Source organism: Bison bison, unplaced genomic scaffold (genome assembly GCF_000754665.1).
Source record: "Bison bison bison isolate TAMUID 2011002044 unplaced genomic scaffold, Bison_UMD1.0 scf7180017864525, whole genome shotgun sequence".
NCBI lineage: Eukaryota > Metazoa > Chordata > Mammalia > Artiodactyla > Bovidae > Bison > Bison bison.
In genome coordinates this window covers 1441387-1465093 of record NW_011495076.1, presented here as the reverse complement: position 1 = coordinate 1465093, position 23707 = coordinate 1441387, and the positions used below count along the sequence as shown (strand labels likewise).

Sequence of the window (23707 nt, the reverse complement as noted above, 5' to 3'; positions counted from 1 at the left end):
GCTGCCTGCCTGTCCTTTCCAGTCACCATATACACTCTTATCCCCAGTCACCAGGTAACCTGTTCTTACCTTCCCCTTCTCCTATCTGAAGACTTCCCTCATTTAAAGGATGCTTCCAAAAAGTGCTCCCTGCCATTGTTTGACTTCACTGAATACACATGCTAGCATATTTCTGTGTGTACTGTGTTTTCATTTTTTCCAGTTTTGTTTCAAGTTTGTCTGTCTTTTCAATTATAAGGTTTCTGAAACTGGTACTAGGTCTTATATTTAAAAAGTTGCATGATATAGGAGAGAGAACAGGATATGAAATCAGACAAACCTGGGGTTAAATACCATGTTATGTTGAATAAGTTACTTGACTTATTTGTGCTTGAGTTTTGTCATTTATAAAATGGGGATAAGAGTAGTTATTTCATAGAGTTGTGTTGGATGGGATAATTGTTAGCCACTTTTCACAAGGCCTGCCCCATAGCACATAATCAGAAAATGTTAGTTCCGTCCTCCTTATTCCACTTTGGAGGAGTTGAGCTTAGCATATGGTAGCTTTACATAAGATCTTGGCTCCTAGCCAGTTCCCCAAAGGACACTAGGAGCAATGAGTGCCCTAGAAGGAAAGAGAACACAGTTGATGAACTGGGAAAGCCCCCGTGTGTGTCTGGCCTGCTGGCCTCTTACCTGATGATTGTCAGGGGGATGAAGTACACCAGGAAGGCCACGATGGTCATGTACGGGGTCCAGTAGGAGTCGTCGGGCCACAGGGCCCAGCACTGCACTTCGCCATTGGAGAGTTTCCTTTTCCCAAATATGATAAGGGTAGGAATGGAGAACAGGAAAGAGAGGCTCCAGGCAATCATGATGAGGACCTTGGCCTGCTTTTCTGCTCAAAGAAAAGAGAGGGATGCCTGGGCATCTGGAAACAGCCTTTGGGAGCACACTTGGTATCTGGTGTGGAAAAAGATCGTGGTGGGAGAGGAATTCTAGAACTCTCAGAGCCTCAGTTTCCTTATGCTTAAAATGGGGGTAATAGGACCTGCATCTAGAGCTGATGCAAGGATTAAAGGGAGAATTTAATCACAGAAGCTAGAGCATTGCTTGGCCCAATCTCTCCTTCTCTTTTTCTTCCCTGATTTACCTGTTTGACTTGAGATGCTGACACATTCCTACAGTACTATGGAGCTCAGTTTGTATCATGTACATTTGATAGGTTGCTGTGCAAATGCTTGTCTCTGGTGCCTTGCTCATCCTGAAAGGCAGAGATGGGACCTTTGATCTGGTTGTTATTCTTCTCACATACCTAGCAATATGAAGCACTGTGACAGTGTTTGAAAGCTGTTTGGCAAACGTTCGATAGCCTTCTTTTGTTTGAAGGAACAAGGGAGGAGTGGTAAGGCAGAGAAAGAGCAGTGGGCTTGGTTCTGGAGAGCAGAGTTCTTTCAACCAAACCCTGAAGTCTGGTAGCTCTGACCCCACACTCTAGATTTGGGCTCTTTCGGATGTGATGTTTTGACCTTGGGCAAACCACTCAGTCTCAAATTGAGTTCTTGAAAGTGGAATTAAAAAAATATATATACCTTCTGCTCATCTAACCATGATGGGGTCAGATGGAGACAATTAATACACATGAGAGTGTTCTTTTGAAACAGTTTTTATGATGCTTTCTGTTAAGCTGGTGTTGAAGCTCTTCATCTTCATCACCACTCTAGCTGTGCTGTCTGTGTTGACTGACCCTGGTGGGCCCCTTCATCCAGGGACAGGACACCTCCCTCCACCTCCCAACTTTCAAATTGGAAAGCCAGTTCATGTCTCAGGGTGAGAGAGGGAAATGTAGAATCAGGAGGTATTGTAGAGAGGTGAGTAGTATGTGATCAGGAAGACTATAAGAAGTGAGAACAATTCTAGAAGAAACTAGGGGCTCTATTAGAATCTTGAATCCCAAATATTTGGGAAATAATATCTGGGATTCTGTTCTTGTTGAACTGTCACTCTGAAAAGAGCTATTGGAAAGATTTAGAAAACAGATATAACTGGCACAGTGAACAAACAGGAACCTTGGGGTAGAATTATAATACAGTCTTTTTAGGTCTTCCCATCATTCCGTTCTCCCTTGCTTTTCACTTTTATTCTTTCCTCAGCTATTTGTAAAGCCTCCTCAGATAACCCCTTTGCCTCTTGCATTTCTTTTTCTTTGGGATGGTTTTGTTCGCTGCCTACTATACAATATTACGAACCTCTGACCATAGTTCTTCAGGCATTCTGTTTACTAGATCTAATCCCTTGAATCTGTTTGTCAACTCCACTGTATATTCATAGGGCATTTGATTTAAGTCATACTTGACTGGCCTAGTGGTTTTCCCCACTTTCTTTAGTTTAAAGCCTGAATTTTGCTATCAGGAGCTGATGATCTGAGCCATAGTCAGCTCCAGGTCTTGCTTTTACTAACTGTACACAGCTTTTCCATCTTCACCTACAAAGAAGGTACATGTATCCAGAGACCCCGTAGGGGTGGAGACTCTGCCCCACCTGCTTGAAAACTCAGGAAAGCCCTTTGATATCAGTGACTTTAAGTAGTAAACAGTTATAATTAACAGAGTTTTATATTTTAATATCTGGCTCTATATATCTCTCTTCATTACTGGTTGATGCTTTCCTAAATATTCTCACATTTAATTTTACTAAAGAGCTTTAAAATTGATGACTCCTCTGGAGTTGCTGGCTAAGGAAAACTACCACTTAAGTAAAACGCAGTAAAGCATCAGTAAACTGTGTTCACTCCCCCATCGCTGCTGCCCTTCCTTTGGTTGTGTTGCCATTGCCATGTGCTTACTCAGGCACAGGAGAGTCCCTGCCGGCCTCCACTGGCCCCATTCTCTGTGCTGCTCTGTGGGGAGTCTCCTGCCTGCCTTCTCAATCCTGCCCCTCACCCCTTATATTCCAACGAGCTGGAGCACCAAGAAGGCTCTAGCACGCAGTTCCCTCCACCCTGTGCCACTGACTGCCTCATCCTATAACACTGAGAATCTTTTCCTCTTCCTGCCAGGCCATGCAGCTTTCCTAGGGGGCTTGGCATCCATGTTATGTTTAATCTGATGCCCACGTGCTGGGAATTCCTTGAAGTTTCGTGTCTTTGGATGGCGTCTTTCCTCAGCTCCCTTCCCGGCTGCAGGTGTCCTCCAATCTGTGTGCTTCTTGCATGACTTCAGTTGGAATTGGGCGGAGGAAGGGAAATTGGCTAATTTCATTTCCAAGCTTGCATCTTTCCCTGGAGTTATTAGAGATGATTATTTTCCAAGTGCCCTACATGAAGCCTCTATTAATTTTATAGTGAGGAAATAAATTGCTTTCCATATTTTAAAGAACACTATAATATTCATTGCTGTCTTTCCTGTAATTTAGGGACCAATCCATAATATTGGGCAGTATCTCCCAGAACCAGTCATATTTTCCATAACCTAATAGTTGATTTGTTTTTTAGCTAATGAATATGGTTAGACATGTAACTCACCATGTTTCCCCCTTGGCTATGGATCCCAAAGCCTCTCCCTCTAGCAAATGTCCTGGGACACCCCCTCACAGATTTTCTTATACTTATGTTTTCTTTAACCCAATTTCTTCACCTTGAAATACTCTGGTATAGATGGCCTTTTGTACATTGTCTGCAATCCTCCCCAGAGCTTGCTGGGTGTTAATAAGTAGATGGATGAGTACATGTATCATACTTCTGCATACACATATCATAAAATGTCTCTCCCATTTAGCCCATTTCCTCCCCTACTTCCTTCTCTGCCATCATCACTAGACCATAACAGTGTCCAGAAAGCTTGGTGCAGATTGCACCCCTCACACACACTCACTTACATGCAACCTACAAAAAGCCTTAGAAATAGATATCAATTTTATCTTAAAATTAGTTTCACATCACACTCATGTGTTGCTGGTATAAAAATTACCTAATGGCATGTAAATCCCTGTGGTCACTATGGAGATTCCAACTCCCATCCCCAAAGGTTAAGTACTAGTTGGTGTGCATTTTTGTGGGCAGTTGTTTATTATTCTGAGACCTCCCTATTTCTTGCATTCTTTCCTGCTCTTCTCTCTCTCTCTAGTGTTGTTTTGAGTTTTTCTTTATATTAGTGTTATACTATATACATACTGCATGTATATTGTTTTTATTACTCAAAATATGATGCAGACATTTTCATGGTGATGCATATCTCTCTCCATGTCTGCCCTACCTCTTCATTGAGAGACAGGATATATAGTACTTGAGTGCACCTGAGCTGAACCCAGACCATCTGGGTTCAAATCCTGCCCCTGCAGCTACTAACTGCGATTTGGGCAAACTTCTTTAACTCTTTGAATTGCAATTGCCCAGACTAAGATGCAAATAATAATAGAACCTATATCACAGAGCTATTGTGAGGGTTAAAGTATTTAACATATATAAAGAACTTAGAATCATGACTAGTACATAGTACACAATCAATGAACCTAAGCTATTAAAACTTCTGCATAGGGTGCTAGCCATTCCTCCACTGAGGGACACCAAGGTGAGCATTGAATTCCTGATATTCTGAGTAATGCTACAATACACAACATATGTGTATCTATGCACACATGTCAGCATTTGTCCAGAGAAGATACCAAGACGTAGAACTTCAATATCAAAGGGCTGCACATTTTACATTTTAATTAGGTATTGCTATACGGTGCCATCCAAAGTATCTGTGTCAGTACTGCCTGATGTATTTAATAGTATCTGATGACATTATTGCTACTTATTCTAAAATTCTGCTTGCTCTATTAATTTTGTTTCCTCAGGTGTAAATTCTGCAGAATGGTATTTTAAACATATTATCTATCTTGTACAGATTGGCTTTTGTCACACTTTTTCATGATATTTGATTGCACCTCATTTTTGTAGACAAGATTTCATGTTAGGTTCTTCACTTTATCAGTTTCACAGCCTGCTTGGAAACGTGAAGTACTTTGGACTCTTATTTGCTTTTGGAGATCAGAGATGTAAGTGGCCTCTGCCTGTGGGCAGAGCAATGGACAATTAGTCCTGTGACTAGGTATCCACCATCTCTCCAAGGTGTCATTGCTCCCCAGGGCCCCACCCTGTCTCTTGAAATCCAGTGTCCCCACTACTTGGAAGCAGAGATGTTCATCCTTGCTGCACATCTGGGAAGGGGAAGGACAGCAGGACGGGAGATGTGCTGTGATAAAAGGTCCTCATTGTACTCTAAGAATCACCCTGCCAATTTCCCTGAGTCTCTCTTGCTCTAGGCATTTCCACGATCTATTTAGGAAGACCTCTGCCCCATTGCTGTAGCATCATCTGTGTGTACGGTGGGTTGTGTGCCTTGAGCCTTCCTGCTGACCCGTCTGCTTCCTTCTTTCAGGGATTCTTCACTATCTCTGGATCAACGAGGGTTTTCCTTGTTTCCATTATAATTATCAATTTGAAACATTTTTCCAATTATTTCCATGGTTTTGGGGTAAGGAAGGCAAAATGCTTCTTTCTGGAAAATAAGCAAGTTGAAGTGGGAGTGTTCCTTAGTTTGGATAGTTATGTGTTTCAACAGTACTCTAAAAAAAAAAGCTGGAAGCATCAGTGTCAAGGAAAATGGTCACAGAGTGGGCTTAGCAAAGCATCTTTCCTCACAGTTCTTGGCCATCCAGGCCAGCTGTCAGCATTTTCCCAGGCAGCCAAGTTTCTTTTCTATGTCTTTTTCGACAATCAGACTCAAGAAGTGGGGAAGGAAGGGGAAGAGGAGAAAGGGGAAGGAAAAGAGCCATTACTAAGAGGATAATATTAGCAAAAACCCTCACCCAAGGATAGTACTTGGTGGAGCCTGCTCACCTCCTTGCAGGAACTTCATGGGGTAGACGATGGCATGGTATCTGTCTATGCTGAGGGACACCAGGACATAGGTAGAGGCATAGAGCAGCACAACCTGAAGACAGAAATGAGAGGAGGTGAGTGGTTTCATAAAGGTGAGGAAGTGCACATCATGGAGAGAAGAGCATTTTGTGCTATTTAGAAACCTAGGCACTAAACCAAGGGCTGGATGAGGTTTGGAGTATGGACAGGAATGCCTGGCTCCCGCCCAGGCAGAAGATGGCTCTTCTCGGTGCTGGACTTTGCACTGCTGGCGGTGACAGGTGAGAGTGCCTCCAGTTCTCACTTGCTCACTCTTTGGCTTGGCTTCTTGGAGACTCCACATTTCTCCAAGGATCAGTCCCCCTTGACATTCGCGCAGTACATTTGTTTGTAATTGACTTTTAAAGCTAAACTAATTTTCTCTGCTACAGTTGACATTCCAGAATAATTAGAAACAAACGTTCACTTGCCTTTTATCAACGTGAGTTGTTGGAAGATGATAGGAGGGATCTGGCTTCAAGGAGCCTGCATGCTGTTTTGAATCATTTATCACCATCTGGGCTGACATTCTTAGAGCTCCCCTTCTTCATCCACTTCTGCAGCAGAGCTACCCACTAGGGTCAGCCTTTGAGTCCCCTCTTCTGCCTTCCCACCCTCTTTTATTAAGCTTATCCATGTCCTTTAATTATTCTATGTTCAGTGGTATTTGCTTACTTTGCAGAGAACATTTTGATTTAGGAGGTTAATATCTCTTCTGTGAAGAGCATACGCAAAAGGTAATAAATATATCTGAAAGGATTATCAAGATGGAAAATTTTCCAGTAACTTTGAGCCTCATTTCTACCAGGAGTCTAGCCATATCACTACTTTGTAAATTTTGGTCAAATTCATAGTAAGTAGAAAGTAACTTGAAGACTAAAGTCTAGGGGTGAGTGTCTGAATTTCTTCTAAGATGAAATAGGGATGACATGACTTTGTTAATAACCTTTGTCTGAATTTGTACCGTTTTGTTAATTCCCTGCCTCAGAAAAATAATCAGCTACACTGATATTCTTTATTATTTTTATTTCTGTAACACTGCCACATATACTTCCCAGCATCTGTGTTGCAGAAGGTGCCATGGAGAGGGTGTTCTGAAAACTGACCAGAGACTGAAGTCTCCCCTGAGGGATGCAAGAAGAAATTCTCATCTTGCTTAAGAAGCTGATGAGTGATGAGAAAGAAAAATGGCATACAGTTTTTACAACAGCAACAAAAATAAGATTGTATCCTTAGAGAAAACTGGGATTTTTTTTGTGTGGGACCCATGGATTCAGAGTTGTTAATGCTGGCCACACTGAGTTGAGGAGAAGGATGGGAAAGAGAACTCTCAATGGGAGAACTGCATGGGTTAGAATGTTGTGATGAGACAGTCATGAGAATTGTGGCATCTGCAACTGTGCTGAGTGAGATGACTGGCTCACACGAATTCAGGACCTGCGGCAAGAGAAAAGGTCACAACAGACTGGCCAGAGAAGCAGGAAGAGTTAAGAAAAAGATATGTACTTTTGAGACATGGTCAAAAAGAATATTTAACTTCAGGAGTCTTCAAACATCTAGACAGGGTTTTTGTTTTTTTTTTAAATGTTAAAGATTATCTGTACCTGTGTACGAGACAGCAAAAGAGACACTGATGTATAGAACAGTCTTATGGACTCTTTGGGAGAGGGAGAGGGTGGGAAGATTTGGGAGAACGGCATTGAAGCATGTATATCATGTATGAAACGAGTTTCCAGTCCAGGTTCGATGCATGATACTAGGTGCTTGGGGCTGGTGCACTGGGACGACCCAGAGGAATGGTATGGGGAAGGAGGAGGGAGGCGGATTCAGGATGGGGAACACATGTATACCTGTGGCGGATTCATTTCGATATTTGGCAAAACTAACACAATACTGTAAAGTTTAAAAATAAAATTAAATTAAAAAAAATTTTTTTAAATAAATAAAAAATAAAATGTTAAAGATTATCTGAAAGAAATATACCTCAAATTGTCATGCCTCCTCTCCACAAAAATAAGTGCCAGAAAACAGAACAAAAAGATTAATGAGTGTTGAAAGAAAAATTGTGATTCAAAAATTTGGTAAATATTTTTGTACCAAGGCACAGGATAATTTTCTTACATATGAGTAGAAGGAAAACATCACCTACTTTTGGAAAAAATCTTTCTTGAAGAAACATTTCTGCTGACTGAGAATTGTTTTGAAATTGAGTACTCAAGAAGAAGAAGGGGATAGAATACGAAAGCCATAGTAAGCAATGAGTCAGAAAAACACAAAATGTTTAAAATAGCTATGAATATAATTACATAATATTTCAGAGAAAATTTGGTGAGTTGGATGAGGGCAGAAAGTAGAAGGAAAGCAATTGCATCAAATTTCTATTTAGATATTTTAGACATCTATTTTGTTGTTTTTATTTTGATAGAGATGTATTGCACTTTAAAGATAAGCTATGACAGAGTAAAATAGAAATAGAGAAAAAAGATTTATTAGAGTCCTATGACCACGATAGCAAATTGCCACAAACACTGTGGCTTAAACCAACATAAATTCATTCTTTTATATTTTTGGAGACCAGAAGTCAGAATCAGCTATACTGAGTCAAAATCAAGGTGTTGGTAGGGCCACTCCCCTTCTCTAGGCTCTGGGGAGAATTCTTTCCTGGTCTTTTCCAGCTTTAGGTGGCTGCCAGAGTTCTTTGAATTGTGGTCACACCAATACCATCTTTGAGCCCATGGTTACAGTGCCTCTTCTGTCTGTGTGTCAAATCTTCCTCTGCCTCCCTCTTACAAGGATCTGTATGTTTGCCTTTGGACTCAATAGTAATAATGACTGAGATAATTCAGAATAGTCTTCTTATTTCAAAATCATTAACTTAATCACATCTGCAAAGTCTTTTTTACCATATAAGGTAACATACATAGGTTTCATGTATTAGGATTTAGAAGTGTTTGGGGGGCCATTTTTCAGCCTACCACAATTATAACCAAATATATAGAAAGGGAAAAAAATGAGTGAATAAAAAATTAACACAGAAAGATTAAAATGATATGATTGAAATAGTACCAAACACTATTTGTCAAACACTATTTGTCAAAATAAAAATGAATGGCTTGAGCTCCTCCACTAAAACAAAGATTGTTTACACAACTCTTTCCCAAATCCAACTGTATACTATTTAGAAGAGAAACTTCTAAAACCAAAAGATTATCAAAGTTTAAAAATAGAGTGATACACTGAGGAAACCAGAATTGAAAGAGACACATGTACCCCAATGTTCATCGCAGCACTGTTTATAATAGCCAGGACATGGAAGCAACCTAGATGTTGAATGGATAAGAAAGCTATGGTACATATACACAATGGAGTATTACTCAGCCATTAAAAAGAATACATTTGAATCAGTTCTAATGAGGTGGATGAAACTGGAGCCTATTATACAGAGTGAAGTAAGCCAGAAAGAAAAACACCAATACAGTATACTAACGCATATATATGGAATTTAGAAAGATGGTAACAATAACCCTGTATACGAGACAGCAAAAGAGACACTGATGTATAGAACAGTCTTTTGGACTCTGTGGGAGAGGGAGAGGGTGGGATGAGCTGGGAGAATGGCATTGAAATATGTATAATATCATATATGAAACGAGTCGCCAGTCCAGGTTCAATGCACAATACTGGATGCTTGGGGCTAGTGCACTGGGATGACCCAGAGGGATGGTATGGGGAGGGAGGAGGGTTCAGGATGGGGAACACATGTATGCCTGTGGCAGATTCATTTCGATATATGGCAGAACCAATACAATATTGTAAAGTTTAAAAATAAAATAAAAAATAAATAAGGTTAGCTGTAAAAAAAATAAAATAAAAAAATAAAAATAGAGTGATGGCCAATGGTATGTTGAGCAACTGAAAACTAAAAGAAAGCATTCATTGCAATAGTATTATTAGACAAATTAAATTCAAAGCAATTAGTACTGCATGGATTGAAGGGATCATTTATATTATAATAGATACAATACCACAATGGCAACAGAATATCAATAAACCTAAAAGTAACATTGAACCCAGGTCTCCCACATTGCAGGCAGAGGCTTTATGGTCTAAGCCACCAGGGAAGCCCAAATGTAACAATAGCATAACACTAAATATAGAGAAACTCTGGGCTGGAGGAAGCACAGGCTGGAATCAAGATTGCCGGGAGAAATATCAATAACCTCAGATATGCAGATGACACCACCCTTATGGCAGAAAGTGAAAAGGAATTAAAAAGCCTCCTGATGAAAGTGAAAGAGGAAAGTGAAAAAGTTGGCTTAAAGCTCAACATTCAGAAAATGAAGATCATGGCATCTGGTCCCATCACTTCATGGGAAATAGATGGGGAAACAGTGGAAACAGTGTCAGACTTTATTTTGGGGGGCTCCAAAATCACTGCAGATGGTGACTGCGGCCATGAAATTAAAAGACGCTTACTCCTTGGAAGGAAAGTTATGACCAACCTAGATAGCATATTCAAAAGCAGAGACATTACTTTGCCAACAAAGGTCCATCTAGTCAAGGCTATGGTTTTTCCAGTAGTCATGTATGAATGTGAGAGTAGGACTGTGAAGAAAGCTGAGCGCCGAAGAATTGATGCTTTTGAACTGTGGTGTTGGAGAAGACTCTTGAGAGTCCCTTGGACTGCAAGGAGATCCAACCAGTCCATTCTGAAGGAGATCTCCCTGGGATTTCTTTGGAAGGAATGATGCTAAAGCTGAAACTCCAGTACTTTGGCCACCTCATGGGAAGAGTTGACTCATTGGAAAAGATGCTGATGCTGGGAGGGATTGGGGGCAGGAGGAGAAGGGGACGACAGAGGATGAGATGGCTGGATGGCATCACCGACCCGATGGACGTGAGTCTGAGTGAACTCTGGGAGTTGGTGATGGACAGGGAGGCCTGGCGTGCTGCAGTTCATGGGGTCACAAAGAGTCGGACACGACTGAGCAACTGAACTGAACTGAACTGAAATATATATAACTAAAATGTTTGTAGTTCTACAGAGGGAACAAGTACAATAATACATAGGTAGAAATAATTAAACAAACTCTAAGAATGATACAATTATTATAAAATAAGCAGTATTTCAAAAATTAATCATAAACTAAGCTATCAAGGAAAAAAAAAAACCCTGAATATATTCCAAAAAGTGGAATTTATACAATTCACAAATTTAAAACAACAAGCAATGAAAGCTGAAATTAGTATCATGAATTTTTTTTTAAATACCACTTGGAAATTTAAACACCCTTATAATTAACTTGAGTCAAGAAGGAAATTAAAGTACAATTATAGTCAATTCATAAATGTCAACAATGAAAATTCTACACGTCAACAACATATGGGATACCATTTGGAGAACAGATGGAAGCTTGAGGACATATGTCTAAATTCTCACTATCCCACCCTCAATTCTGACAAAAATGACCTAGGAAATATGAAACCAAAAAAAAAAAAAATCTTGTAGAAAAGTGAGACTTAAATGCAGAAAACTTAAATTTTTTTATTTAGAAAAATGCCAGATTGGATTCATTTAAAGTAGAATCTCTGGACTGACTTAAAAAAAATCAATATACTTTATCTTTTAGAACAATTTTAGTTATACAGAAAAAATTGAGCAGATAAGGCAAAGAGTACCCATATTAGCCACCCCCCCCACCACACACACTTTCTCTTCTTATTAAACCTTACATTAGTGTGATCTATTTTTAAAAATTAACAGACTGATATTGATACATTATGATTAACTGAAGTCCATGGCTTGTATTGAGATTCACTATTTGTGTTGCACAGTTCCATGGGTTTTGATAAATGCATAATGCCGTGTATCCTTTTTTACAGTGTTATACAGAAGAGATTACTGTCCTAAAAATCCCTTGTGCCTTATCTATTTAATCCCTCCAAATCCCTGGCAACCACTGATCTTTTTACTGTCTGCATGGTTTTGCCTTTTCCAATGTCATATAGTTATAATCACACACACGTAGTCTTTTTAGACTTGCTTCTTTCAGTTAGCAATGTGCTTTTAAGATTCCTCCATGACTTTGCATGGCTTGATAGCTCATTTGGTTTATTTATCCATTCAGCTTCTGAGGAGTATCTTGCTTTCAATTTCTTGCAATTGTGAATAAAACTGCTATAAACATTCTTGTGCAGACTTTCATGTGGATATAAGTTGTCAACTCAACTGAGTGAATGCCTAGGAGCACAGTTGCTAGATGGTATGGTAAGAGTATGTTCAAGTTTATAAGAAATTGCCGAACTATCTTCTAAAGTGTACCATTTTGCATTTCCACAAAAGATGAATGAGACTTCCTATAGCTACATATTCTCAGTCCCATTTCATATTGTCAGTTTAAAAAATATTGTTTTAGCCATTCTAATAAGTATGTAGTGGTATCTCATTGTTTTAATTAGGAATTTCCTAATGCCTAAGTAATGAACGTTGAAATTCTTTCTATATGCTTGCTTGTCATCTGTAGATCTTCTTTGGTGAAGTATCTGTTCAGGTCTTTTGACCACTTTGATGAGGGTTGTTTATTTTCTTATTGTTATTTGAGGATTTCTTTGTTTCTTTGACTTCCCTGGTGGCTCAGACGGTAAAGCGTCTGCCTACAATGTGGGACACCTGGGTTCAATCCCTGGGTCAGGAAGATCTCCTGGAGAAGGAAATGTCAACCCACTCCAATATTCTTGCCTGGAAAATCCCATGGACAGAGGAACCTGGTAGGCTACAGTCCATGGGGTTGCAAAGAGTTGGACACGACTGAGCAACTTCACTTTCTTTCTTTCACTTTTGTTTCTTTATCAAATATATGTTTTTTATATTTTTCCCAATTCTGTGCCCTATTTTTCCAGTTTCTTGACAGTGTCTTTTGCAGAGAATCAATTTTAAATTTTCATAAAACCCCAACTTTCAATTGTTTCTTTCATGGATTGTGCTTTTGATGTTATATCTAAAAAAATCACAGAAAGACCCAAAGTCCCCTGATTTTCTCCTGTGTTATTTTCTAGTAGTTTTATAGTACTCCATATTTCATTCCAATCTGTGATCCATATTGAGTTAGTTTCTGTGAAAGGGGTGAAGTCTGTGGTTGGATTCTTACTTATTTATTTTTGCAGATGGATATCCAGTGACTCCAGCAGCATTTCTTGAGTAGGCTATCCTTTCTCCATTGAACTCTTTGATCCTTTGTTAAAGATCCATTAGACTTTTTCTGTGTATCTCTTTCTGCACTGTCTATTCTGCTCCATTGATCTATGTGTTGATTCTTTTCCAGTATCATGCTGTTTTGATTTTTGGAGCATTTTGTAATTCTTGAAATCAGATAGGGTCAATCTTCCAACCATATTCTTCTTTTTCCATATTGTATTGACTGTTCTGTGTTTTTTACTTAAACTTTAGAGCTTATCCATATCTATAGAATAACCTGGTGGGATTTTGATTGGAATTACATTGGATTTATAAGTTGTACTGGCAGAATTATCATCTTGACAATAGTGAGTCTTCCTGTCTATGAACATGGAATATCTATACATTTCAAGATATTGTTTGATTTTTTTTCAGAGTTTTTCCAGTTTTATTCATATTGATCTTGCACATATTTTGTTAGATTTATACCTAAAGATTTCATATTTTGGGTGCTAACATAAATGGTACTGTGTTGTAAATTTTAACTTCAAATTGTTGATTGCTGGTACATGAAAAAACATCTGAACTTTTGGATGTTCAGTTCAGTCACTTAGTCATGTCCTACTCTTTGCAACCCCATGGACTGTAGCACGCCAGGCTTCCCTGTCCATCACCAACTCCTGGAGCTTACTCAAAGTCATATCTATTGAGTTGATGATGCCATCCAGCCAGCTCATCCTCTGTCGTCCCCTAACCTTGTATTCTGTGACCTTACTGGTTTGCACTTTATTGTCTATAGAGACAAAGTTATTTGTAAACACAGGTGTTTTTAATTTCATCTTTCTGTACCAATCTGTGTAACCTTTTTTTTTTTCTTGTCATTTTGAATTAGTTGGAACTTCCAGCATGATGCTGAATACGAGTGTGAGAGGAGACATCTTTGTGTTATTTCCAGTCTCAAGAGGAAAGCTTCTAGCTTCTCACCATTAAGTCTGAGGTTAGTTGTAGGTTTTTTGTAGATTTTTGTTATCAAGTTGAGGAAGTTTCTCTCTATACATAGTTTGCTGAGAGTTTTATCATGAGTGGGTATAAGATTTTCTCAAATGCTTTTTCTGTATCTACTGATAGGATCATATAATCTCTTCTTACCTTTTTATGTTATGAATTACATCAATTGAGTTTTGAATGTTGAACCAACCTTGCATACCCAGAATAAATCCCATTTGGTCATGGTGTGTGAGGAAATAATGAGATGTCTGCAGTCTGGAGGAAGGCTGTCACCTGAACAGGCTGGTACACTAATTTTCGACTTCCAGCCTCCAGAACTGTGAGAAATAAATTGTTTATAAGCCACCTATTCTGTGAAAGTTGCTCAGTCGTGTCTGACTCTTCGTGACCCCATTAACTATATAGTCCATGGAATTCTCCAGGTCAGAACGGTATTTTTATATCAGCATCCTTGGACTAAGACAGCCAGAATATGTCAAAAAGGATAATAACCCAGAAATTTTACCTAATGCTTAAACTAGGAACACTTATGTTCTTATTATTGCTTACTTGGGTTTTCTTTATACATGTATTATTTTCAACAAACAAAAAACATGAAAATATAAATTTTGCTTGTCCTTTCAACTATGAAGAAGTGAGCAATTTGTTGCACCAGAGTACAGCGTTTTACACTATTTTCCTTATGAAGAATCCAAGAGGTAATTTTGGTGTCGGTTTGTCTCATCATATTTGGAAGGTGCTACATACCTGCAAATAGCGGACCACACGGCAGACCAGGTCAGGTGCCATGAAGTCTCCAGTGAATCTCCAAATGATGTCTGTCAAGATGTTAACCAGTCCTGTGAAAGAATCTAACAAAAACACATAAAAGTGGTTGATTTCAGTCTCTTTCAAATTTGCAGCTATGCTACAGTAGAAATGAATTCCTGGAGCCTTTTTTTTTTTGTTTTTCCTGATTTATTAGGTGGCAAATGGCTTCCCTGATAGCTCAGTTGGTAAAGAATCTGCCTGTAATGGGGAAAACCTGGGTTCGATCCCTGGGTCAGGAAGATACCCTGGAGAAGGGAAAGGCTACCCACTCCAGTATTCTGGCCTGGAGAATTCCATGGACTGTAGTCCATGGCGTCCCAAAGAGTCAGACACGACTGAGTGACTTTCACTTTCACTTTCAATAGAGAAAATGTAAGGCAAGGTAGGAGTTACAGTTTATTGTTAGAGTCTGTTGCCACTCAGATGCAGCCACTTAGGAAGGATTTTTGTAATGACTGATAAGAAATATTATCAGAGAGTTGACCTTCTAAGTCACAGAAGAGGAGTTTTAAAGATGTTTGCTGCTGCTGCTGCTAAGTTGCTTCAGTCGTGTCCAACTCTGTGCGACCCCATAGATGGCAGCCCACTAGGCTCCTCTGTCCCTGCGATTCTCCAGGCAAGAACACTGGAGTGGGTTGCCATTTCCTTCTCCAATGCATGAAAGTGAAAAGTGAAAGTGAAGTTGCTCAGTCGTGCCTGACTCTTAGCGACCCCATGGACTGCAGCCTACCAGGCTCCTCTGTCCGTGGGATTTTCCAGGCAAGAGTACTGGAGTGGGTTGCTATTGCCCAAGGACAGTGTGAAGAGCAATATAAGGCAAAACTAAGAAAAGGCAAATATTTATTTCCATGAAGTCTTTCAAAATTTTCCTTTCTGCACCCATCATTTTACAACTTGGACTTCTTGTTACCACCCTATGTGAGTTGTGGTCATCTTCCTCTACTTTCTTCTTCTTTCCTCTTTGGACAAAGTCAAGTGCATGATCAATGACTTAGTTTTTTAAACTTCTGAGGAATTGAGGCCAAAATCTGAGACCAATGTTAGAGACTTTCTGCTCAGTTCTATAATTGCAGAGTGTATAAGTTGTATGGATGTCCAGAGCTATGGCAAAATATGCTGTGTGTCTAGAAGTTCCTTCTCCCCGTACCTCTATGCAGATATTTGTCATTAATTATGTGATCCAGAATCATTCTCAAATCAGTGCTTCAGGGATTTTCTGCTGATCAATGGATAGGACTAGAACTTAGGACAGATTCATTGACTTAGGGCCACTTTCTTGAGACATGGGATATAACACTCTGTCAAGGACCTAAAAACCTACTTTATCTGAATCGTCACCATTAATAAAGTCTGAGCCCTGAGTTTAGCATCAAAGCCTTCCACAGTCTGGTCTTGCCTGCCCCTTGCCAAGTCCCCAACTGGCATTTTTATATTGAACATCAGTGTTCTGCCTGTTTCTTCCTTTTTGTTTCCCTATAGGTAACAACAATTAGAAGCATTGGCAAGCACATAGAAACTACCACAAAACTGTCTAAAAAGTTGGAGAAGAGAAATCTCACAGCAATTCTGGGTAGTCAGAGATGTTCTAGCTGAGAAGGTCAGATGAAAGGGTCTTCAGAGTTGTGGGGTTGTGATTTGATCAGATAGGAATTTCATGAAGCTTTTACTGGCAGGAATAGACTCGAATAAGTGGAATGGACACTGGAGTTACTTGGATATACTCTTTTGGTTTATTTATTACTTAATTTTTTAAAAATTAAGGGGAAAAAACCCAATGTCTAGATCTAAGTGGTTATGTGAACAATTATAATGTACTCCAGTAAAAAAAAAAAAAAAAGGCAACTTCCCTCTGGAGCTCAAACTTAAATAAGCCCATCTCTGGAAGGAGACTATCAGTGGGCTGTGCCACTGCATTTGTTATTTGCTATTAAGCAAATGCTGCTCTATCTAATCCGTAAATGCTATTTAGTTGCCTAAGTAATTGGGGACATTGCAAATAAGCCTTCCCTAAATGGCAATTAATAGAACCTTGGGAACAAAGGGCACACTTGAAAGGCTTCATCACTTCTATGTATTACTCTTGCTTTTTAAAATCTCTTCTGTGAACAATTCTAGGAAACTGTTATACTCAGAAAAGCCAAAACAGGCTCACAGCAGTCTTTAGTGCTCCTTTGACAGATTCTTACAAACATGAAGTGGGTTCCCACTCGGAGCAGGAGAATGGGTATTGTAGGGAGAAGTCAAAATGAGGTGACCCCTGAACTGAACCCTAAAGGTTTGGACAGGTCAGTGGAAGAGGGAGGGAAGGATGTTAACTCTGGCACAGGTGACAGCATGAATGAAGTTACGGAGGTGAGACAGAGTGAGATGAGAAACTCAATTGCTTTTGAATGTGAAACAACATCTATTTGTTGTTGCTGAAGCCTGAAATAGGTGCTTGAAAGTGGCAAGCACCTATTTCAGCCTGGAGAGTCAAGAAACAAGGATTTTTAAGGTCTTATGTGCCAATTAAAGGAACTTTCTTTTTTTTCTCCCATATACTGGGGGGAAAATTAAATGTTTATGTATCCAAACATGTGTTTTACATGGGTTGGGGGAGGGGTAGATCCATTTGGTAGGTCTAATACTGAAATTGGGCTTCCCTGATAGCTCAGATGGTAAAGAATTGGCCTGCAATGAACGTGAGCTGATTTCAATCTCTGGGTCAGGAAGATCTCCTGGAGGAGGGAATTCGTACCCACTCCAGTATTCTTGCCTAGAGAATTCCATGGACAGAGAAGCCTGGCAGGCTACAGTCCATGGGATTGCAAAGACTCAGACACGACTGAGTGACTAACACACAATACTGGAATTTCCATTTATATTTGTTAGGCAACTGTGCAGAAGTTCAAGAAAGAGATCGTTGGTACCTAGCGTGTGTCAAATAGCAAAAATAGAGAAGAAAATGCAGATGTGACATATATTTTGAAGGTACAATAAGGAGGACTTTGGTGTTTTAAAAGTGAGGTAGAGAGAGGAGTCAACAATATATTAGGGTCCTGGAATGGGTAGATGATGGTGCTTCCTGCAAATATAGGAGCATAAGCTCATTCTATTTGGGTTGCTTCCAGGTTTCAGCTGTCGCAAATAAAACTGCTATGAACATTCCTATATAAGATTTTATGTGAACATAAGTTTTCATTTTCTTAGGGTAAATACCCAGGAGTAGACTGTTGGGCCCTAGGGTAAGTATAGCTTGTCATAAGAAACTGCTCAACTGCTTTCCAGAGTTGCTGCACCAGTGTGCTCCTTACCAATAAAGTATAAGAAATAATTCTGCATCCTTGGTACCACTTGACATTCTCAATGTGTTTTATTTATTCAACCATGAATGTATGGTGCTGTGCTCAGTTGCTCAGTCATGTCCAACTCTTTGCAACGATTTGGACTGTAGCCCACCAGGTTCCTCTGTCTATGGGATTTTCCAGGTAAGAATAGTGGAATGGGCTGCCATTTCTCCTCCAGAGATCGAACCTACATCTCCTGTGTCTCCTGCATTGCAGGAAGATTCTTTACCCTCTAAGCCATTGGGGAAGCCCAGACTGTGGCCTTTCATTATGACTTCAGTGTGCATTTCCCTAACGGTTAATGATGTTGTTGCTGTGGACATCCTCAGTCCCTAGAGGCTTCAGATGCTTTTGGATGCTCTATTAGCATGGGAGTTGGGGTGTTGGAGGGTTTTAATGCTCCACTCTTGGCTTTCAGATGCATTTATAGTCCTGTAGCCTTGTTACTGTTTGCTGCTCAATGCTTCCTAAGCTGGTAGTTGTAATGCTCTATTTTTTCCTGGCCAAGCCTCAGTCTCACATAGACCTGTACACCTGGGCCCTGAGGGTGGGACATTCTCAGTGTTCCAGTTCCTCCCTGGAAATCAAAGTGGTGGGTCTTGTGTGGGAAAGATTTTCAATGTCTTTCCCTAGTGGTAGGAGACTTCTAATTAGTATTAGTTTGATATCCTGGCCCAGCCATTTTATAGCTCCATCCCCAAGAATTGAGGGATTTTTATTTCTGTGCCTTTCCTTGTTCTCTAGGGCATTTGGTCCTGCAGTGGCCTAGGGCTTTTGTTGAAAGAAGTATTTCATGCTTTTCCTGTAGGCATAGCCTAAACCTTCTTGTATACCTGCACACCATCTCTATAACAACTCTTCAGCTCTGCCATTGTAGGGTGAATGCAGCCATAGGTACTCCTCTAACTGATTGGACATGGCTATGTACCAATAAAACTTTATTTATAAAAATGGGTTTGGGGCTGAGATTGACCTGTGGGCTATAGTTTGCCACTCCCTGATCTATAGAATAAAGTCCAGATGCCCTATTGTGACTTTTGGAGCCTTCCTGCCTCTTTCTTCCGTTTGATCTTTTCTCATCCTCTCCTAAATTCGTGCTATAAGAGAAATCCTTTCGACCAGTACATTAACAGTGACACCAGTTTGATGGTCAAAACATTGGTTAAAGAAAGAAAGCACACCCACAAAACCACCTTAAAATATCTTAACATAAAACTTGAGTGTACATTTGTCTTATCTTTAACATAGGGGCAAGACTTTGATTTTATGAATCACCTTTTTTAGTGCATAAAATGCCTCCATAATGCATCTTTCATGATTTCCAGTCCTGGTTTCTTTAGAGTGAGAACTTGAGATATCAGCAAAGCAATTTGAGGCAGAATCTCATTGTAGGGAATTTTATAATCCTCCTTTATTCTTTTATAGTTCCATTTCCTGGGCTTGCTTCTATTGTAACTTCTCTTAGTGACTCAGTAAAAGTCAAGTTTTTTCAAAATATCCAACTTAATTTTCACAGAAACAACAACTGCACAGTGTTGTTTATGTTAATTATATAATTTCAGTCATGAGTACATTTGGCACAAACTGATTGGGAACAAACTCCTGTGACTCACATAATAGAAGAAGTGGAAGGAGAAAGGGGACAGGCTCATTAGTGTCCATCCGACTTGCCACAGATGCTGGTAGGGTATTTTCTGCTAGTTTGCAGAAAGAGTGGAAGTGCTGCTTAATCAAGTGAGGCACTTAAGATGTAGTTAAGAGAGAAGACCTTACTGTTCCTTGACCATCCCCAGCGTTTTCCTCTGCCAGCCCCTTTCTTTATGTCGGTCCCTTGACTTGGCAAGTTCTTTATGTACCTCTACCTGAAGGATATCTCTTAACTTTTTAAAGTTTAGCTCAAGATTACCTCCTTTATGATGCATGTTCTTCTTCCTGAAGACTACTGAGATTGGCTGATTTCCTCTTCTGGGTTTCTCCCTACGCTACTATTGAAGTACCTGTAACACATTAACATTTTTAATATTTCTTTTCAATTACACTATAGTTTGGGAAGATAGAGATTTTTTAAAAATTCACCTTTATGTCTCTGGACCCTGACATCTTTTTATTATGTGGTAAAAGCTTGGTAACTTCCTACTAAATAAATGACTGCATTATTACTGCTGTTGCTTGATTGGCTGGCTGCAGGCTCCTGCAGAGGTTGCTAGAGAGGTGATGCCTCAGAGCAGATGGAGCCACATTAACCATCTTCTTCAGTGTAGATTAAGATAATGATTAGAAATCCAGATGCTGGAAGGAGGACTATGATTGGAAGTTTTGCTCCCTCAACAGGTTTTCCAAAAGAGCTCTCTCTACAAATGACCCAATTTCACTCCTTTAAATGGCCGAGTAATATTCCATGTGTATATGTAAAATAGATAGCTAGTGGGAACCTGCTATATAGCATAGGGAACTCAGCTTGGTCCTCTGATGATGTTGATTGCTGGGTTGGGGGGGTGGTTGGGGGTGTAGTGGGAGGGAGGTCCAGGACAGAGGGGGTATATGTATACGTATAGCTGATTCACTTCGTTGTACAGCAGAAACTAACACAATATTGTAAAGCAACTATACCCCAATTTTTTTTTTTAAGAGCTCTCTTGATTCTAAGGTCTCTGCTAGGTTGTAGTACCACAGTGGCTGTGCCTTATTCATGTTTATACTCTCATCCCTTTTTATACTGTCTTGCAAAATATTCAGTGTTTGCTAGCAAAAGAAGGAAATGTTGGCTTATAAAACAGATTTGCAAATACCTTGAAAATGCAAGGCCACCAGTGTAGGATTCACTCTGCAGAGAGAGAAAGTTGAAGCACCATTTCTACTTGCTCTAAGTTGATGTTTGAACTTTCCCATGCAGAGCAGAACTATAGGAATAGTTAACACCTAGAAAGCTGAGTAACTCTTTTTCTTGGCAAGTGAGTAGTACATGAACATTTGTTGCACTGGATAGGGGGCTATTGAATACAAACACAATTTCTATAAGATTGAGATTTCTGATAATGTAAGATACCTTTCGGAGAAGGCAACAGCAACCCACTCCAGTACTCTTGCCTGGAAAATCCCATGGACGGAGGAGCCTGCTAGGCTGAAGTCCATGGGGTCGCTAAGAGTCGGACACGACTGAGCGACTTCACTTTCACTTTTCACTTGCATGCATTGGAGAAGGAAATGGCAACCCACTCCAGTGTTCTTGCCTGGAGAATCCCAGGGACGGGGGAGCCTGGTGGGCTGCTGTCTATGGGGTCGCACAGAGTCGGGCACGACTGAAGCGACTTAGCAGCAGCAGCAGCAAGATACTTGTAGTGCCAATTAGAGATTATGGAGTAGTGTTGCTTGGTTTTACTGTAGGGACACTCTGGGTAACAATTTCAACCATGAATCTCCAGGGTCTGTGATGCCTCTAGTTCAACTCAGTGTCATTGTGTTGTTTGTTTTGTTTTAAAAGCAAGGGAGGTGATAATGGCTTGTTTGCTTGCAGTTGCGCAGGAAACTATTTTTGATATTACTAAGGATCCCACTCTCTCCCACTTTGCTTTTATAACAACCATATGCTTGAGAACACTCTAAATGGAATAAGATTTCAAGACCTTATGTGAAAGTTAGTTTAATGAGAGAACTTGGGTTGCCCAAACTGATGTCAGATGATTAACTGCCAAGTAAAATTATTTCTCAGAAAAGTAAGTTCTCGTGTCTCTAAGTTTTGGGCTCATTTTACAATACTAATATAATTCTGGCACCATGCCCTTCACCAAGATTGAGTACTAGCTGAGCTTAATGGCCTAAACTGTCAACTCCCGGGTTCTTTATTAATCCCGGAAAAAGTGGCCTGCACCTCAGTCATTATTGCTCAATTAGGTAAATAATCATCACATCCATTCCCATTAGAGCACTCTCTTCACAGAAAGCTTCATTCCTGAGATTTTTCAATTAGTCTTAACAGTCACAAAATGCCACTAATGTCTCTCTTTCTCCATTGGTCCACCAAACAAGTAAAAATCATATGTCCAATTAAAGAAACCCATGTCCTCCTAAAATGTATTCCCTTTGCTTCTATGTACCCAAAAGCCAAGAATCTCATTTAATGAGGCCAACTGGTCAGCCTGGGTCATTGGTCATTGCTGAGTGGTGAAGAATTCTTACACTCATATATACAAACATCAGGTTCAGCAAAGCAAACGTTTCCTTAAGATAAGGGAAAATAAGGCACGGAGCCACTACTTCTCCTCCATTTTACGTGGAACTGTCTTGAGGCAGGGTCATGCACAATCGTCAGCACCACATGGGACTCAAGCTGACTCAGTATAAAGGTCAGAAATGGAAACTCATTTCCTCTTTTAATGAGAGTGTGTTTTCCTTTTAAAAAGAACTGACATCAGTGAGTCAGTTTATTATAGGATGTTTAGAAATCTAAGTGTAGGGGTAGGGAAAATCATTTGTAGTTATCCAAGAGACAAGTTCTTTGAATATCTTTTTTTCCCTTTGTTCTCATGCCAAAGGACAAATGAGTTGTAGCAGGTTGGGATGGATGTGGTAGATTGTTATCAAGAAATATTTGGACCATCATTGTCTTGGATGGTCTTTATGGCTGCCCTTTTGTATAATTTAAGATCTCAGTAACTATCTTATTTCACTGATGCTGCCCAGGACTGTACTGTGCACCTCTTTGTCATCAAGGGTTTTGTAGTTAATATATGTTGTTTAATAATCATAGAGATCAAATTACCAACATCCATTGGATCATAGAAAAGGCAAGAGAATTTCAGAAAAACATTTACTTCTGCTTCATTGACTATGCTAAAGCCTTTGACTGTGTGGATCATAACAAACTGTGGAAAATTCTTAAAGAGATGGGACTACAAGACTACCTTACCTACCTCCTGAAACACCTGTATGCAAGTAAAGAAGCAACGATTAGAACTGGACATGGAAAAATAGACTGGTTCCAAATCGGGAAAAGAGTACATCAAGGCTATATATTTTCATCCTGCTTATTTAGCTTGAATACAGAGTACATCATGCAAAATGCCAGGCCTATCTGGTCTCATCAGTTCAATTCAGTTCAGTCGCTCAGCTGTGTCCAATTCTTTGTGACCCCATGAACCAGAGCATGCCAGGCCTCCCTGTCCATCACGAACTCCTGGAGTTTATACAAGCTCATGGCCATTTAGTTGATGATGCCATCCAACCCTCTCATCCTCTGTCATCCCCTTCTCCTCCTGCCCTCAATCTTTCCAGGAATCAGGGTCTTTTCAAATGAGTCAGCTCTTTGTATCAGGTGGACAAAGTATTGGAGTTTCAGCTTCAACATCAGTCCTTCCTTCTAGTGAACACCCAGGACTGATCTCCTTTAGGATGGACTGGTTGGATCTCCTTGCAGTCCAAGGGACTCTCAAGAGTCTTCTCAAACAACACAGTTCAAAAGCATCAATT

General features: G+C 39.9%; 1 protein-coding gene across 2 annotated transcripts in view; it reads right to left on the bottom strand.

Annotated features, from left to right (window-relative positions):
* Positions 1 to 23707, bottom strand: part of NPSR1 (neuropeptide S receptor 1) — a 154591-nt gene that overhangs the window by 32403 nt on the left and 98481 nt on the right. The window contains exons 3-5 of one of the 2 annotated variants that reach the window (XM_010831141.1): positions 14853 to 14956; positions 5864 to 5957; positions 676 to 877 (exon numbers count right to left, since the gene is read on the bottom strand). In XM_010831141.1, coding sequence (XP_010829443.1) covers positions 676 to 877; positions 5864 to 5957; positions 14853 to 14956 — 400 coding nt within the window. The remainder of the gene's footprint in view (positions 1 to 675; positions 878 to 5863; positions 5958 to 14852; positions 14957 to 23707) is intronic. The other variant, XM_010831142.1, reaches the window with a different exon arrangement.